Source organism: Crassostrea angulata, chromosome 5 (assembly GCF_025612915.1).
Source record: "Crassostrea angulata isolate pt1a10 chromosome 5, ASM2561291v2, whole genome shotgun sequence".
Taxonomy (NCBI): domain Eukaryota; kingdom Metazoa; phylum Mollusca; class Bivalvia; order Ostreida; family Ostreidae; genus Magallana; species Magallana angulata.
This window is the reverse complement of record NC_069115.1, coordinates 53,217,185-53,234,489: the sequence shown is the minus strand read 5'-3', so window position 1 is coordinate 53,234,489 and position 17,305 is coordinate 53,217,185. Positions and strand designations below refer to the sequence as shown.

General features: G+C 32.1%; 4 protein-coding genes across 5 annotated transcripts; 1 reads left to right on the top strand and 3 right to left on the bottom strand.

Annotated features, from left to right (window-relative positions):
- The first annotated feature begins 149 nt into the window (after positions 1–149).
- LOC128183753 (uncharacterized) lies at positions 150–4,755 on the top strand. The gene is made up of 7 exons (XM_052852906.1): positions 150–523; positions 1,302–1,444; positions 1,904–2,020; positions 2,127–2,237; positions 2,324–2,685; positions 2,987–3,145; positions 3,483–4,755. Exons 1-7 carry the CDS (start codon positions 159–161, stop codon positions 3,690–3,692), a joined length of 1,467 nt encoding a protein of 488 aa, XP_052708866.1. The 5' UTR covers positions 150–158; the 3' UTR covers positions 3,693–4,755.
- Positions 4,756–6,697: 1,942 nt separating this feature from the next.
- Positions 6,698–8,946, bottom strand: LOC128183750 (toll-like receptor 4). The gene has a single exon (XM_052852903.1). It carries the CDS (start codon positions 8,921–8,923, stop codon positions 6,698–6,700), a length of 2,226 nt encoding a protein of 741 aa, XP_052708863.1. The 5' UTR covers positions 8,924–8,946.
- A 969-nt stretch (positions 8,947–9,915) lies between these two features.
- Positions 9,916–12,496, bottom strand: LOC128183976 (C-type lectin mannose-binding isoform-like). 2 transcript variants are annotated; one of them, XM_052853224.1, is made up of 5 exons: positions 11,386–12,496; positions 11,204–11,282; positions 10,743–10,816; positions 10,521–10,614; positions 9,916–10,359 (listed from the first exon to the last, which is right to left on the bottom strand). In XM_052853224.1, exons 1-5 carry the CDS (start codon positions 11,548–11,550, stop codon positions 10,142–10,144), a joined length of 630 nt encoding a protein of 209 aa, XP_052709184.1. In that variant the 5' UTR covers positions 11,551–12,496; the 3' UTR covers positions 9,916–10,141. The 2 variants fall into 2 exon arrangements, with proteins under 2 accessions (XP_052709184.1, XP_052709183.1); XM_052853223.1 differs by having other exon boundaries at positions 9,917–10,359; positions 10,722–10,816; positions 11,386–12,483.
- An 81-nt stretch (positions 12,497–12,577) lies between these two features.
- Positions 12,578–15,201, bottom strand: LOC128183968 (toll-like receptor 4). Its single transcript, XM_052853216.1, has one exon. The coding sequence runs from the start codon at positions 14,756–14,758 to the stop codon at positions 12,578–12,580; it is 2,181 nt and encodes a 726-aa protein (XP_052709176.1). The 5' UTR covers positions 14,759–15,201.
- Positions 15,202–17,305: the final 2,104 nt, after the last annotated feature.

Below are 17,305 nucleotides of genomic sequence, written 5' to 3'. Positions count from 1 at the left end.
TCTTGTTTCCATTTTATCTGTAGACGTCCAATAAGTTAACAGTTTTACCTGTCTCTGTCCATTATTATAAAGAATTGACAGTTTTCTATCCATTATTTTTAAGAATGGACACCTGCAAATAACTTAGTGGATTGTTATTAAATTCAGAAGTATTTATCATGTATAAAAGCCAAAAAGAAGAACGGATTCAAAACAAAAAAAGTTTTAAATGTAGGTGTTTGGCCACTGATTTTCATGATTGTTATGTTAGTTTATTTTTAAAATCAGCGGTAACCAGGTATAAGTGTGTATTTAAAATACCGGTATTTGAAAGCAAGCAATTTGAATCCATGCATTACCGTAATCATATCCGAGAAGAAAGGATATGCAGACATGTAATAATACAGTCAGTACAAAGCATGACCGAGATAGAGTTCGGAAGATCTATAAGGCGGACATGTTTTGGTTTCAAGGAGGGGTATTTTTTTCTGAATCATGGGTCCTACGGAGCGGTCCCTGTGCCTGTGCGAGAGAGGCAAAAAGAGTGAGTAATCTAGAGAATAGATACATTTATAACTGGGTGAAATAATGTTATTATTTCAAATTGCATAAAACTTATCTTAGAAGAACGGTAAGTTTTTTTAAATCTCATTTTTGAGCAAGAAATATTAAAATATTGTGAGTAATTTTTGTTAGAAAACAAATTTAGGTTTATAAAATAAGGAGTAATAAAAACTAAAGTTCATCATAAAATATCCAACCCCAATGTAACAAACAGAAATTGGAGGAAAAGAAACTGGTTTTGATTGTTGTTTTGTTTTTCCTAGTGACCTGAATCATTCTCATTCAGCCCCGCCCCCTAAATCCCAGTTACACTTTCTATTTCTATTAGGTAACATCCAAATAAGAGAGAGAGAGAGAGAGAGAGAGAGAGAGAGAGAGAGAGAGAGAGAGAGAGAGAGAGAGAGAGCGAGAGAGAGAGAGAGAGAGAGAGAGAGGTGGAGAAAGAGAGATTTATACAACTAAATGGAATACATCGACATATTGCTTATTTACCATATCCAAAACCGTGACTTCTGGATTTTGTTCATCGTGTCGCTAGTGCCATTATGTAGTGTACATTTGTCATTTGTATATTTGTACACAATGTCGCCGGCGATAATATTTGTAGTGTACTTAGTATATCATGTCGCCAGGGTCAATGTGTATAGTACATGATATCGCCGACGACAGTGTAAGTACATGTAGTGTATACTTTTGTACATACATCGACGATAATGTCATGTGTGTCGCCACACCTCTTTACTTTCTACTTCGACCAGATTGTTGGATTTGATGAATGAGAACCCTGACCGATTCTACAAGATCGTCGAGGGCAGGCTGTATGATGAAGCACGACGAGCGGCCTCAGCATTCTTAGGCGCCAAAGCAGAGAATCTGGTCTTTGTTCCAAATGCAACCACAGGCAAGACATACATGTATATTATACAAAAACGTGTTCAAGTCTATGTATTTTACTTTCCGTTTTGGGAATCAGGGAGAAAATGTCTAAGATTTATAATAACTATAGAGAAATAGATTCTTAAGCAATTTGAAGATAGTTTATGTAATATCTGCAGGTAATGCGAGACTTATACGATAACCACTGTGTCTATAAGCATTGATTTTTACTTTAATTAAGACATAAATTTAAGCAATTCCAACTTTTACCCGCGGATTTCAGTAAGAATATTATAAACCAAACGTCAATATAGTGAAGCCTCAATGTATCATAGGAAGAAACGAATAAATCAAAAGTGTTTGTTATGGTATAAACTAAGAAAGGAAAATAATTTATAAAAGTTTTCAATTTTTAGATATATTAGTTAATACATTAAAGAATTTTGGATCACTTGGCTTATTGGATTTTTGCTTGTATTTTAAGGTGTCAACACAGTTCTGAGGTCTCTACCCTGGGACGATGGTGACGAGATTCTAGGGACAAACTTCACATTTACCTCCAATGTTAATGCTTGCCGCAGTGTCGCAGATTCCATAAATGGTAGAAAAATTGAGAATTTATTCATTATGTAATTATAAGAAATTATTTCGTCTCACGCATGTGCTGTTATAGACATATTTTATTTACTTTCCTAATTGTTTTATAGGAAAGTTTCACCAATTTCAAATACGCTTTCCAATAAAAGATTCGTCAGAAATCGTCAAAAGCATGACGTCATACCTCGATAATTTCCAGAAAATTCGATTGGTTGTGCTGGGTATGTTTTCCAGAACCTTTATATAGATATCTATAAAATGGACCCATATACTTAGAGTTTAGCTAATTTTATTAAATGATCTGTAGATCACATCAGCAGTCCAACTACAGTTGTTTTCCCCGTGAAGGAGATGATTGCCGAATGCAGGAAAAGACACGTTCTAACATTGGTTGATGGTGCGCACGCAATAGGACAAGTTGAAGTTAATTTAGAGGACCTTCGACCAGATTTTTATACCGGAAATTTTCATAAATGGTTATACACACCACGAGGATGTGCCATACTATGGGTAGCAGAGGAACACCAGAAATGGTGTGCCCCATTACTAATTTCACTGCAGTACAAGAAAGGTTATCAAAAGGAGTTCAAAATTCAAGGAACACGTGACAATATACCGTATTTAGTGGTACCGGAAGTGCTCAAGTTCTTTGAAGATATAGGAGGATTGGTATAAAATTTTTATGAAATAAACTTTAAAAATGAATCTTAAGACGCGAAAAATAATGTATGTTAAACTTCAGTTAGACAATACTAGTAGAATAATTATAGAATATGCTTAAGAAATACTTTTGAGATTACAATAAAATGAAAAAGAAATTCAGAACAGACACACACACACACACAAACAAAAAATCTGAAACGAAATATTTATTTCTTAACATGCTTCCGTTATCTTAAAAACACTGAATCTAATTTCAGCTGTTTTTGATAAATATTTCAATTAAAAGATTCAAAATTTTTATTATAAGGAAAAAATTCACTGTTATGCGGACACTCTTCTAGACAGTGCCTGTCAAATGCTGTGGAATCGTCTGGGAGCCAGACCAGTAGAGGTTCCTGAATCCATGAAGGCTCCCAACATGAGATTGATTCATCTTCCTCGATTCAAAGGATACACAATTAACTTTGTACGTAAAAAGTCCTTATCACTATTTATATGATAAAAGACACAATCTCAATATTTGTTTGTGTATCTTTTGATTATTAATGAAAATTAATGAAAAAATATCGTACCTATCTAAGTTTAATTAACACAACCGTTTATATGGTTGTATAGATGTTTTCAGAGAGAGAGAGAGAGAGTTAGAGAGAGAGAGAGAGAGAGAGAGAGAGAGAGAGAGAGAGAGAGAGAGAGAGATGGGCTTAATTTCTAATAGCTTAGCTGAAAGAGATGAAGTTTTTTAAAAACAATTTTACCGGATTTGTAAGTCAGGTTTGGTAATCTTTGTTTCTTCTATATTTTAGGAGGGAGCGAGAAAACTGAATTTAGATATCATGGAGAAACACAAAGTAGTTTGTTTAATTTGTGCTGTTCAGGGCCAGTTTTTTCTCAGACTATCGGCGAACGTTTACAACGAGTTATCGGACTTTGTCAAATTAGTTGACGCCTTAAGCCAGATCAACTGGAAGGACTCGATTCATACAAACCCAGTATCTCACAAATGTAAACTGTAAACCTTTGATGATAAGAAGTTAAAGTTTTACGTAAAAAAAACCTCAGACGGTGTCGCATACATTTATAAAGTTAATTTGAAATATCTGTGAATTGTTCTAGCATTGTGCAAACGAGGAATTGAAACAGAAATATTGTAGATAATACTTATAGTAATCTTGTATTAATCAAAGTCACCTAACACAAATGTAAAGAAGATGGGTGGATAAGGCGTGTAAAATGCCCATACACGGTCGAACAAGTTACTGAAAAATTAAAATGTCAATAAATCTGATATTTAAAAAAAACATCATTTAAAACAATACATATTTAACATATCATTGATTTTTAACCAATAAATATGTTCAATACTTGGAATATGTTGACTCAGACAGGCGTCAACGTATCAAAACCTGCAAATAGTGTCATATTTTGGAACTTCAAGGCATCTTCTTTTATAGAGTGGGTCTGTGCTCCATATTTTTCTCATCGTCTAATTTAGGTCTATTGGAAAACAAACCGATTTCAATCAATAAAAACGTGGAGAGATGACCCACTATACATTAAAAATATCATTTTGTATCCAAACAATTAACGATTTGAAAAGATAATACAAGTCCGTAAATTCGTGGCCAAAGTCACACATAGTATTTAAACAGCCTACTTTGTTGTGCCTGAAATGGATTAGTGGTTAGAGTACCTGACATAAGCTAACCTTAAATATCTAGAGTTTTTATGTTATGGGTTCGATGCCAGCAACATTTCAGAGAATATTTTTTTTTCTTATCTTTTGATAAATATATTAAAAACTGAATACAGTTAGAAATTGTGCTTTTGCAAACTTGTATTATAATAAATTTGAATATATTAATTGGGAAAAAATAAATTCAAAATTATATTTCACGACTAAACCGAATGGGCATTTGCGCCATCTTATTCCCCCATCTTCTTGAATTTTTTAATATACATTGGTACATGTAAGTGGAAGATCATTGCATAACTAGAGGCTTTGTAAACTTGTTGTGCCAAATTAATAACGATGATTACAAACACTAAAAACACAATACAGACAATGTAATCAATTTGTGGATCTTGTTTATGTGTTGTTTTAAACAAAACTAATGGAATTATCGATGAATTTTGAATCAAGAAAAAAAAGGAAGGAAACAAAATATGGATAGGTATTTCCTGATATTTTCAGAATATATTTTAAACATGTATGTTCTGAGTTCAAAATACATTAAATAACCTGGTAAACATGGAGTACCTATAGCAATATTGTGGTTGCAAAAGAAAATTAGTTTGATCAATATTCGTTTTGCGTATGACAATAAAACTAAGCACTTAAACAATTAAACTATATCACAAATACATGTACGCCTTTTCCCACTCCTTCGCACTTAAATCTAGCAATAACGCTTGAAGTGACTTTAGTACTTTCCAAGCAAACTTGAGAATGAAACATGTATATTAGAGGCATTAAGACTACCGCGTTACAGAGCATTTGCACGGTTCTTTATTTCCAATTCTAACTTATAGAAAACACCGGTGATTCATACGCATGCGTCGACAGCGTACGAAATTGCTCCTAAAATTAAAGAGAGAAATATCTTCTTTTCCATTTCTCAGAGCAATAAATTCTCACAGATAATATAATGGTTGATATTTAGTTTTCACCATCCCATATATCTACAAGTAATTCGATATGACAAGAAAACACTGAATTAGGATCCCCCATGTTTCAAGGAAGATAATATGCTGTCCTTCCGGATGGAAACAACATCCAACGATCGACTCGATCTTTTAAATTCTATTGAATCAATCCAAGCTGCTTTTAAATATAACAAAAATATATCAAAAAAGAAAATTGTACAGCGTAGAGTTTACCGAATTTAAATGTACATGTAAGCTGCCTTTGAAAGAAAAATGGCAACATTCACCAACCAAATAACAATAAACAAAACATGTGGATATTTTATCTGTATTTTGTTTATTGTAATTATTGTGATTATTGTATATTTTCGTAAAAGTTGTAACACACATCTTTCAATAAAAATTCACAAAAGCATGCAAAATAAAAACTTAATTCAGGCACATTAAGTGTACGTATATCATATAATCATTTAAGACTTTGTTTGCAGAATCTATTCATTTATTTGTTTGAAGTTCATAGTTCTATTTTCTCATCAATCTCATCTCATATACTTTGTCATTAGAATATTGTGGTATTTTACATTCAAACTACACAGTTATTTCCCTTCGAGTAGAATATGGTGCAGTGGGCTAAATCAAAGGCTTATAATAAACGCAGGCTGGGTGGTCCACAAATTACAAATAACCAATCATATCTGTCTTAAAATGTTTGATTATGATCTATTTGGCCATGAACTTTGTTTTAGTAAAGAAATACAAATGAAAATGTTTAAGCTTTAGATTTAGATTTCGAACATTTTCATACATTTTTATACAAAGCTCTTTGTATAAAGGCGGTAAATTTAGTCAGAAAATGGTCACGACCAACCAGCTCTATTGAAGTAGATAAATGGAACAATAGAAATTGTCACAGTCACTTATATTACTTAAAATTGCTTTCATGTTCTGTACCCGGGGGTTCAATCTTTTAGAATGTCAGTCGTTAAACTATCAATAAGTTTTTCCCCCGCCTTCAGCACTCTTTATTATGAATAAGCAGTAGAGATGGAAGTGTATGTGACTCGTTCCGTGTGTTTGTGAAATCATAAAATCCAGTATTCACTACTGTATATTTTGTTAAATTGAGTAAAATATATTCGTTTTATAACTTTCTATCAAACATATGTACAAGCACATGTAGATAATTTGGAATAAGCATGCGTAAAAACACAAAAGAAAGTAAATTAAATACAATTATGCACAAAGCATGTAACGAAAAAAACCTTAACATTAAATCACTAATTAAAATTTAGTATCCGTTTAGATGTAACGTAATTGCAATCTTTAATTTAGTCTGAAGTAAAGTATCTTCGTCTCTACCCTTTTATCGTTATCACTATTCAATCATTTTGATTAGCCGATCCCAGAAATCATCATAAGCGCACGATTCCATTGGATACTCAATATAGCGGTCTTTCCGAATCAGGTCCATGATTTTACTTGGAAGATCACCATTATACACCTCTGGTAACAGTATAAGAATGACATAATCAAGAGATCCACGATCTTGAATGCCTTCTACTTTCGCCATGTTTAGTTCATAGTCACGCCATTTAGAGGCCAAATACTTCTTGGACACAATGCAAATGGCCCGTTTGCTTTCTTGTAGACTGCTCATAATGCTGTCAACCTTTGGAATGCCAGGCAAATAATCCCGGTCTCTTATTAGGAGTCTTATGTTTTTGCTTACTTCGAGCCGAGGTATAACTTCTTTGAGAACAAACATCAATTCGCGTCCACTGTAGGAAAGAAAGGCATCATACTCATAATGCATGCTGGTTGGCAAATGTTTATTGAATGGAATAACAAATCCAAACCTTTGTCTAGATTTGTAAATCAAATAACGTATTTTCCATTTGTTTTTCACAAGCATTACGCCTATGATAAAACTGGAAAATACTGCAAGAGTTACTGCACAACCAATGTACAAACCTAAATACGACGCACAATGTTTTCTTAAGATGGTTAAAGAAGATCCTAGGCTTTTGAAATCAAAAGACGTATCCTTTGTAGTACAAGTAAAGTTTTCAAAGCTTATTAAGTGTTTTCTGTGTTCTTGTAACCAACGTAAAAATTCTTGGTTGTCACAGGTGCAAGCTAACCCATTTCCAATCAAATTGATGGTCAGATTAGAGCGTTCGAATGCCTTTTCAAACTGATTGCGGGCACTGACACCTAGTGTTGTAAATTTGTTGTCGGACAGATCTATCGATCTTAGATCAGACATTTCACTCACATCCACTAACCAATCGGACAACCTGTTGTTACTGACGTTCACATACATCAATTTCCTTGAGTTTTTAAACAATAGCTTTGGCAGCGAGAAAATGTTATTGAACGACATATCTATTACTTCTAGACTAATAAGTGTTTCAAATATTTCGCCACGTTGCTCTGAAATAAAATTGTTATCGAACCTATTGTTTGATATATTCAAGTATTTCACATGACGTCCGTTATTTACTGGAATATGGGAAAACATATTGTTTGAAACATCACATATAGTAACGGTGTTGTTTATGAATCGTATTTGACCATTGCTAGACATAATAAAATTATCCTGTAGATAAATATGCCGAAGACTCGGCGCTAAAATAGAAAAGCTTGGATTTTTTATTAGAAGTCTGCTCGATTGGTAATACAATGTTTCTAGTTTTGGGGGTAAAGGTATACTCAAATTTATACCTTTAAAAAATACTTTGGTATCGAAATTATCAAACAGATTCTCAGTTTCTTTATTAACCTTTTCTTTGCAATTATCTAGTACCGAGGAAGGATACTTTGCTTGTGGGTGCAGTTGATAACTCAAATTCATAACTCTGACGTTTGACATTGTGTGCATTTCGATAAGATATTCCCCAACAGTCAGTTTATTTGCTGCTATAGAAAATGCAGTGATAGTTTTTGGTAAGTGATAAATCACTCCGTTTTCAAATAGCTCCAATCTGTTGCTTGCTAGAAATAATTCTGTTAGATTGGTTGTTCGAATGTTTTCTAATTGATTTTTGGAAATAGCAGTGCCAACGCCAGTCGCACAGTTGATTCCATTCAAGTTTAATGATAAAATCTTTGTTTTGTTTAGGTTAAATGTAATATTAGGCAAAGATGCAAATCCTAATTCTCTGTTGTATGAAATATTAAGGTATTGTAGATTATCCAGCTCTCCAAAGACTCCTTTGTCAACGTCGCGTAAGTTGCAATATGATAAATCCAGGTATGTCAACTTCGGTAAAAATCCAAAGGACTTACCTTTCAATTGCTTAATGTTATTCCACGAAATGTCAAGATGTTTTATATCAGTAGGGAAAGGTTTCACTGGTGGAATGGAAAGGATTTTGTTGTGACTCAAGTCTAAATAAGTGACACTGTCGTTAAACCTTGGTACACTGGTCAAATTTCTTCCAGAGCAGTCGACCTTCACTTCGTTATCGAAATATGTCCATGTGCAATTTGTTTCAGAGCAGTTGACCTCCACTTTGTTATCGAAATGTGCCAATGTGCAAACTACACTCACAGAACAAAGACCTCCTATCAAAGTTATCAAAATGAGCAGACCTGTCATTGTATCAGATCTTTAAAAAAAAACTTTCGAAAGAAAAGAAGAATGAATGATGACTCCCTTTGAAACTATCGAATGCAAGGCCCCATATTACATCTTATATTAGTGAGATGTAGAAAACATCTTTATCCACACTTAGAGGTTCCGTATACCAGTGTACCAGGAAGTACTTATCATAATAAAACAAATATGCAGTAACAGCTCTTAAAGTACTTTTTTTTATTCTTATGAGACAAACTATATTGTTGAATCGTAACACACACGAACAGCCGACTCCATGGTAACAGTATTTAAGAAACCCAAAATAAGAGAATATGTACTAGATCTTTGTGTTTTAAAATGTCAGTTCGTACAAATATAAGTCAATTCACATTACACTATGCATCTCTTCATATAATATAAAAGAAGAAGAAAAAACTCCAAATCTGGGCTATTTCTAATATTTTATTTTTTCATATTTGGTCTTTCTTTTCATATATATTTATTTTTTCATTTTTAGAGCTTGTTGTATAGAGAAATGTGTGTTTTAGCAAGGTTGTAGACACTTTGTGGTTAAATTTATAAAATGAAAATTAAGATTTATTATAAAATAAAACTCAAGTAGGTATAGTAAGAGTTTCACTGATACCTTAAAAATTCATTTGATAAATGATTTATTTCAGCTATCATTTTATTATTGCGTTTTTTGTATTGTTAAATTCGAATCGTAATAATTCATCACATCCAAATAAAGTTAAAAATACGGTGTAATCATTTTAGTAAGGACAGTAATTTGTTTTATTTCGAATCATATTCTTTCTCTACATAATTTGCATGAAATTAATACAAAAGTATTGAACATGACGTGTTGATTCTATTTACAAAATTAAAAAGTAAACTTTTAATTATATGTTGTGTGTTGATACATTGTATATGTGTGTATATAATCAGAATTCATAGAATACTGATTGTGTCAAACCGCTGTCAAATGTTACCTTTGATTGATTATTCATATTTTATAAAACAACTGACTAGAGGCCGAAACCTTCTAAAACAACCTGCCCAGACGTTTGGAGTTGTAAAACAAATTGGAAAAATGCGATCAGAATCAGTGTTTCGTTGTTTAGGAATTATTATGATTTATCAATTACAAATGAATCATTTAATATGCATATGTCTACTTTATTCAATCACTCTGGGTATTTTGAATAATATAAAATTTTCACGATTACAATTTGTAGACTAGTATATTTTTTTCTCGCACATGAAATAAAAGCTGTGGTGACATTTTGTATCGTTCCATTTTTCATTGCCATTATGAAATATTACAGCACAGTGTTCAATTGAATTGTGATTGTTTGGTTCACCACTGAACCAAGGGAGATAGGCTGCGGTTTTTCCGGATGAGAACCACATCCATTGTCCTTCTTTTCCTAAATCAACGGCATCAATCCATGTTGCTATGGTAATAACAAAAGAAATAAAATAAAATAATTTTATTTTAATTTTTTTTCTTCTGTAATAAAGTTTGATCTTTATAATATACAGAGATATAATCTTAACACTCATAAAAAAAATCTTTATGTTTAAAATTAAGTTGTTATCTTATGCGAAGGTTTACCCATTTTAATATCAGGATATTGTTTCTTTAACCATTGGTTTTCAAGTTCATCCTCAATTTGAACAAGCGTGCTATCATGTTTTCGACAATTCATCTGTGAGGAAAATGTACTCTCAGAATATCAACCAAAACATAAAATAAATAACTTTATCGAATATAATCAAACACTTCTTTATCATTTATAAATTGATCTGTCACTACCTGGGCTTGGAACCAGTTCACCTTTTCCGAAAACACTTGATAACAACTCCCCTTTCTCGATTTCCACCCTTTTGGACAAACTTTAGGTACTGGAACTGATGAATTCAAAATGCATGATAAATTAGCAAGAAAATTATAAATTTTATAAAATAACAGAATTCTACATTTAAATACAGTATTAAATTTAGGTTTGACTTTTTGTTTGTATCTTAAATTGTGCTGCTGCAACTTAAAATGACCACATCAGGATATTAATTTATTATAAAAATATGACGTTTTTATCAACATAATTATCTTGTTCTATTTAATCATCCTTTACAGGCCTTTCAAATCCTAATGGGAAAATGATATTTTAGAAGTATTCTCTTAAAAATTCATTCAAACAGTTCAGTAATACTTGTACAGAAAAATAATTTTCCCAAAATATATGATTTATGTGAGAGCTGTATATATATGAAATACCATTATTTTAATCACCCTACCATGTTTTGCCATGGATGTCCGTGTTAAGCACCTCTCATTCGAACATCTTGTTTCAAAAGTGGTCAAGAAGACACTTTCCTACAAAATTATATACAACTACAACAAATGAATATTTCTTCATTTTTAAATTTATCGGAAACACGTATACGAACAATAAATGAAATAATACTAGGTAAAGTACCTTAAGGTAAACCTCACTTGACTTGGACACATGCCACAGATTTGAATGAAGATGGAACAGCTTCTTGTTAAGCAAGGTCGAACAATTAACCTTTAACCTAACGTCACGATTTGCTGCATAGCCAATGCTTAAATAGAGCGTCAAAGTGATCCAGATTTTTAACATACTCCCTTCTTGACCGAACTTCAAAAAAGATGTGGTGGTAATAGTTAGAATAAACCCAATCCCATATTATATATACAGGATATTGTTTTACTTGCACATATTGCTGATTGCTAAATTGCGTGATAAATTCGACGAATCATGCAAATGATAGAATCAGTTAAAAACTGTCCTGGCTACAACCTGACACAAAATTTATCAGATGGAAAAAAGGCAAAATATTTACCCACCATTCTGAAAAAATTCAACGGTTAATATAACCAGAATATGCACTAAAACGGTGAATGTTATCATTTTTTTGTTTATTTAAAAAACACATACATATAATACTGATAGAAACTGGGCTTATCATTTATGGAAAATAGATATGATAAAGTATATAGAATATGCAAAAATCACTAGACCTATATCACATCGAAAGTTCTAAAAGATAATTGTTGCAATAAATCAAACATCTTTAGTGGTCAAATAAGTGTGGAGACAGCAATAAAAGTTGCGTCTGCAGACTGAACAAATCATTCCTGCAATGATGATACCCTTTCTACATCTATTTTAATATCTCTTCATGTATTCATGTAAAGTGTGCAAATGTGCTTAAACATTCGTATTACCAATCAATTGGTTAAACGTTTATAATTTTGACATCCAATTCTTCTATATGAATAAGTTATCACTGGAATCATGTTTGATCTCTACATTAGTCCGGGCAGATTAATTAGGCAAATTTAAATTTAAAAAATTGTTAAATAAAGATTATATATGGATAAATTCGTTTTGCCTAAACATGTCATGTTCGATAAAAATCAAATACCAATTAGTTGAAAGTTGAATAACTCTAGGATCAATAAACGTCCAATTCAATCTGTAACATCAAAGTTCAGTTAAAAAAAAGAGATGATAAGAAAATAAAGATCACCAAAAAAAGAAAACTAAACAAATGTTATAGTAAGTATCTTCTATTTAAACAATGTGAAGAAATGTATTTATAAAATAAGTTCAAAATAATCATAATCGATAAGTCAAGCAACAGTTATTCTTCAATCATCTTGATTAATCGATCCCAGAAATCATCATAAGCGCAGGATTCCATCGGATACTCAATATAGCGGTCTTTCCGAATCAGATCAATGATTTTATGCGGAATTTCATCGTTATAAACTTCAGGTAACAGTATAAGAATGACATAATCAAGAGATCCACGATCTTTGATGCCTTCTACTTTAGCCATGTTTAGTTCATAGTCACGCCACTTAGACTCCAAATACTTTTTGGACACTATGCAAACTGTCCGTTTGCTTTCCTGTAGACTGCTCATAATGGTGTCAACTTTAGGAATACCCGGTATGTAGTCCCGGTCTCTGATCAGGAGTCTTAAATTTTTGTCAACCTCGATCCTAGGTAAGACTTCTTTGAGAACAAACATCAATTCACGCCCACAATAGGAAATGAAGGCGTCATATTGATAATGCATTGTGGTTGGCAAATGCTTTTTGAATGGAACTACAAACCCAAATCTTTGCCTGAATTTGTAAATAAGATACCGTATTTTCCATTTGTTTCGAACAAGTAGTACACTTATTAAAAAAGTTAGGAATGTCGCTAATGTGACTGCACAAGCAATGTACCAGCCTAAGTATGACGCGCATTGCTTTTTCAGGATGGCCAAGGAAGATCTTAGATTTTTGAAATCAAAATAAGTACGTTTTGTAGAACAAGTGTAGTTTTCAAAGTTTAGGAAATGTTTTTTGTGCTTTTGTATCCAAATCAAGAATTCTTGATTTTCACACGTACAAGTTATCCCATTTCTAAACAAATTGATAGACAAATTAGATTTCTGAAACGCCTTTTCAAAATGGTTGCGGTCTCCCTCACTTAAAGTTGTAAATTTGTTTTCAGACAAATCTAATGATATTAGATTTGGCATTTCAGTCAGATCTACCATCCAGTTTGACAGTCTGTTGTTGCTAGCATTTATGATTTTCAACTTGTGTGAGTTCTTAAGTAGCATCGTTGGGAGAGAGAAAATGTTATTGAAAGACATATCTATTACCTCCAAACTAGTATAAGTTGCAAATATTGTACCATCTGTGTCTGTCATAAAACTTTTATCAAACCTGTTGTTTGAAATATTCAAGTACTTCATGTGACGGCCATCATTCACTGGATTATGGGAAAATATATTGTTTGAAATATCACATGTAATTATGGTATTGTTTGGGAATATTATTCGACCACTACTAGACATGATAAAATTATTTTGTAAATATACATGCCGCAGATTCGGTGCTATAAGGGAAAAACTTGGATTTTTAATTATGTATCTGGCAGATTGCAAATACAAAGTCTCTAAATTTGGAGGCAGAGGCATACTCCAGTTTGGCCCGCTTAGTACCGCTTGAGTATTGAAACCTGTAAAACGAGTTTTCATTTCTTTTTCAACTTTCTCTTCGCAATTCTCTAGTACTGAGTAGGGATAGTTTACCTGTGGGTGATATTGATAACTCATATCGATTACTCGGACGTTTGACATTGTGTGCATTTCAATAAGATATTCACCAGCAGTCACTTTATTCCCTGCTATTGAAAAAAACATTAAAGTTTTCGGTAAGTTATAAATTACACCACGTTCAAAAAGTTCAAGCCTGTTATTAGCAAGTGACAGTTTTCTCAAATGAGTTGTTCGAATCCCATCCACATGATGTTTCCTGATATATGTACCAATGCCTGTCGCACAATTAATTCCATCAATGATTAAAGACAAAATTTTTGTTTTGTTTAGGTGAAACGTTATATTAGGCAAAGAGGCAAATCCCAGTTCTCTGTTATATGAAAGATTAAGGTGCTGCAGATTTATCAGCTCTCCAAAGACTGCTCTGTCAACGTCCTGTAGATTACAGTAAGACAAATCTAGAAACTTCAGCTTTGATAAAAATTCAAATGTCCTACCTTTTATTTGTTTTATATTATTCCAAGAAATATCAAGATGTTTCAAATTATTAGGCAATGATTTCACGGGAATGGATGAGAATCTGTTGTGACTTAAGTCTAGATAGGTGACACTGTCATTAAACCTTGGTATTGATGTCAAACCTCTTCCAGAACAGTTTACCACCACTTCATAATCAAAATATGTCCATGTGCAATCGGTATATAATGCAAACACAGAATATAAACTTTCCGCCGCGAGAATCCAAATGACGAAGCTTCTCATTTTATTCAGTTTTTGTAATTTCGAAATGACACAGTTTAACAAAACGACAAACAATGACTATTCCTTTATTTTTTTTATCGAATGCACTGCTTTTCATAAGGCCATCGTTTTAGCATTATAAAAAATAACAGAATATGTTGTAGCTCTACCGTGGAAATCACCAACATATCCACGTTAGCAGTATAATGTGTATTTCCCGTATGCACCCAAGAAGTACTTGGAATAATTAAGTGTAAAACAGAATTTTGTATAAGGGTTTCATTTTGACAAGAGGCATTAAGTAGCTAAACTAAACCACCAAAAAGGAAAGGAGTATTAACACCAACTTTAACAAAACATGTTTTTTGAAAAGTTGTTGACTAAACATACTGTATTCATTCTGTGTGATTGGTCGCTTTAATATTTATCATAAAGCTACTTTTTACTCAATTAATCTTTATAATCTTGAGGAAACGTAGAAGTTATTTAATCTTTAACAATAACTGCTAAATGATTTTTATAATGTTCGATTGTATTTTCTTTTTACATGAATTGCATAGGTTCCTCCCTTTTATTTTAAAAACAATTTACTGAAACAAAAAAGGTCATGTACAAATACTCTTCATTTTTGCACAAACAATTTCGTAAAGGTCAAAAAGATAAAATATATCATAACAATAAGCAATCCCATCATTCTATTCTAAAATATTAAACATGGATTTAATTATTAACTACAACAGCATCTTATTCCAATAAGCAATATAGGTGTCATAACAGTATTTCACTGAAGGTTCAAAACATGGCTAAGGCAAATTAATTCCCGAATTTCCCTTTGAATTTGCGGCGTTCACGCGACATGAGCTGATTTGCTGATGAAAACAATGTGTAAGAGGTCAAACTATGCCAGTTTTGTAATAATGCGAGGTATTTTGAATTTTTGATGCGTGTTGTTTCCGGAAGGAGGGGGGGGGGTGTGAAAAGGCCCGGCCTTGATTTTCAACTAACTTCGAGGTAAACAAAGTCTCACGCCTTGCTGGATGCGCGTGTATATTTTGCTAGAAAATTGTAAATGAATGTTGTTTAAAAAGATGTCAAGGGGATTTTTCCAGAAGTTCGTTTTAGATTTTTAATCTGTATGTAAAGTTTTGCAATTTTGGTATATAATATATATAGTAAAATTTAAAACTGTAGTGCAACCTGCAACCGAACTAAGCTAGATTTTTTGAAATCCACAACCCATTTTTCTATTCCTAAACGATAGGGCATACCATCTCGATTTACTTTCACGTTAGGATATTAATTAAAAATGTATTATAGAATAAAAAAAATACGAATAATTAACACCAACAATAATCAGACAATCCTACTAAATTCAGAGCCATAACTTATGAATTTACGTATTAAAAAATAGTAATTTTTTTTTGGTTTGAATCGAATTTTAAGAAACCAGTAAAACCAAAATTACTTACCCAATCTAAATAACTCCAGATTGATTGAAGAACAAAAATTAAACAAAAACAAAAACACCTCCCTCCCAAAAAAATGAAAAATTTACGCTTATAATCCTGCGTAATATCATTATTCATGTAATGATAATAATCTATTTACAATGCATTGCAATCTTCAGCTATAAAACAAACGATTTTCGTAAGATTTGAATTTTTAAAATATAGAAAATACATCATTGATATCGATAAAAGATCAGTGCCAATTTTTCTCTATCAAATATCAATCTATCATCAAGTTTGTAACATACAGCACTGAAAAGTGAGCAAAAACTTTTGATTTATTGACTTGTTTTGTGAGGTATTGATTTTTGATTTTATTGAAAAAAGTTCTGCTAGCATATGTAAATAATATATGAAACATTTAATGTTTTCATCAAAATAATTATAGTAACCATAGTTTAATTTGACAAAGGCATAAACCCAATACACCTTGAAAAGTGTTGTTATACAGAAGAGCAAAACAACAATAGAAATTTTTTGTGATTTTAAGTGTTTTGTGGAACATTAATTTCTACAAAATATGTGTCTATGTGGCCACGCGGAGACCAAAAAATAACAATAAAAAAGAACAAAAACAGTTTGACACAAAGAGATACTGAAATATTTCCCCCAATTCTATCGTGATTGTGACGTATACTTGCAATAATGTTTTAAAGTGTATGAAAACCGTGATGAAATTTATATTGCTTTGATTTTTAAAACGTATGAAAAAAATATAGCAACGTTGGAAGGATACGGAAATTGGCATTATAGAACTTAAGGTATCAAAGGAGAGAGATCTCCTAGTGATAATACTGTTAACGTAATACAAAAATTAAAAAATATATAACTTAAATTTAGTGTTAAACTGTTATAAAAATACAAATACTTGAAAATACAACATCAATCTAATGGTAAAATAGCAAACCATATCTACATTCATTCTAAACATTGGGAAGTACTATTCTGGCTCACTAACAGCACTAACCCCCCCTGGCCCCCCTGATGCTACGTGTCTGTAAGAGATCAAACTATGCCAGTTTTGTAATAATGCGAGGTCTTTTGAATTTTTGATGCTTGT